Source organism: Apteryx rowi, unplaced genomic scaffold (assembly GCF_003343035.1).
Source record: "Apteryx rowi isolate R43461 unplaced genomic scaffold, aptRow1 scaffold_2537, whole genome shotgun sequence".
Lineage (NCBI taxonomy): Eukaryota > Metazoa > Chordata > Aves > Apterygiformes > Apterygidae > Apteryx > Apteryx rowi.
In genome coordinates, this window is record NW_020448905.1 from 8,543 (window position 1) to 9,516 (window position 974).

At 71.9% G+C, this 974-nt stretch overlaps 1 protein-coding gene across 1 annotated transcript; it reads right to left on the reverse strand.

Moving 5' to 3' along the window:
- Positions 1-6: 6 nt before the first annotated feature.
- On the reverse strand, positions 7-861 carry LOC112966706 (filamin-B-like; the record flags this gene model as incomplete). Its single annotated transcript, XM_026067078.1, has 2 exons — positions 7-385; positions 631-861. Coding segments are annotated over 2 exons (419 nt in total), but the record flags the coding sequence as incomplete, so codon positions are not given.
- Positions 862-974: the final 113 nt, after the last annotated feature.

Consider the following 974-nt stretch of genomic DNA (forward strand, 5'->3'; position numbering starts at 1 on the left):
CGAGGGGCCCAGGCGTCCGGGCACGGAGAAGAAGACGGCGCCGAGCGCCGCAGGATGGGGGAAAAAAAGAATAAAGGCAGCCGCGGACCCAGGCGTCCGGGCGCCGCTCTCCTCCGGGCGGCTGGAGTGGGGGGAAGGACCCAGGTGTCCGGGCCGGGGTGGGGGTGGGGGGCCCAGGCGTCCGGGCCGGGGGCCGCTCAGGGCACGGAGACATGGAAGGGGCTGTTGGGCACGTGCTGGTCGCCCCACTTGACCACGAGGACGTAGTCGCCCCGGTCGCGCAGCAGGTAGCCCACGTTGTAGAGCTGGTTGCCCAGGTGCTTCACCACGATCTCCTCGCAGGGCGCCCGCGGGCCCTGCACCCCCACCAGCAGCATGTTGTTCCCTGTGGGGGGGGGACAAAACACCAAATTTGGGGGGTTTCTCTCAAAAAAAACCACCCAGGGCGGCCCAACCCCCTTCCCGCCCCAGCAAAGTGGCTCCCGCCAACCCCCTCCGCTGCGCCGGTCTCGTGGACCCAGGCGGTCCGTGGGGACAAGGTGCCCCCCAGCCCCACGCGGAGGGACCCAGGCGTCCGGGCCCCCCCCGTCCCGTCCCGCCCGCCGAGGGACCCAGGCGTCCGGGCCCTACCGGCCTTGCTGCAGTCGACGGTGAAGGAGTTCTTCTGGCCCACGAAGGCCTTGTTGAGCCCCAGCCCCTTGGTCACCACCTTGGCGGCGTCGGAGGAGAATTTGGGGGCGCCCGCCGGGGCCCCCCCGGCCTCGGCCCGGCCCCCCGCGTCCACCAGCACCGACGACGTCTCGTGCAGGCTGTGGCTGCTCACCAGGCGGGGGCCTGCGGGGGGGGGACACGGACGGGGCGCTGGTTGGGGACCCCCCTGAAATCCCCCAGACTCACCCCAAATCCTCCCCACTCCATGGCCTCCCTACAGCCTGGTCTGGGGGGGACCCAGACCCTCATCCTCCCCCCAGCCC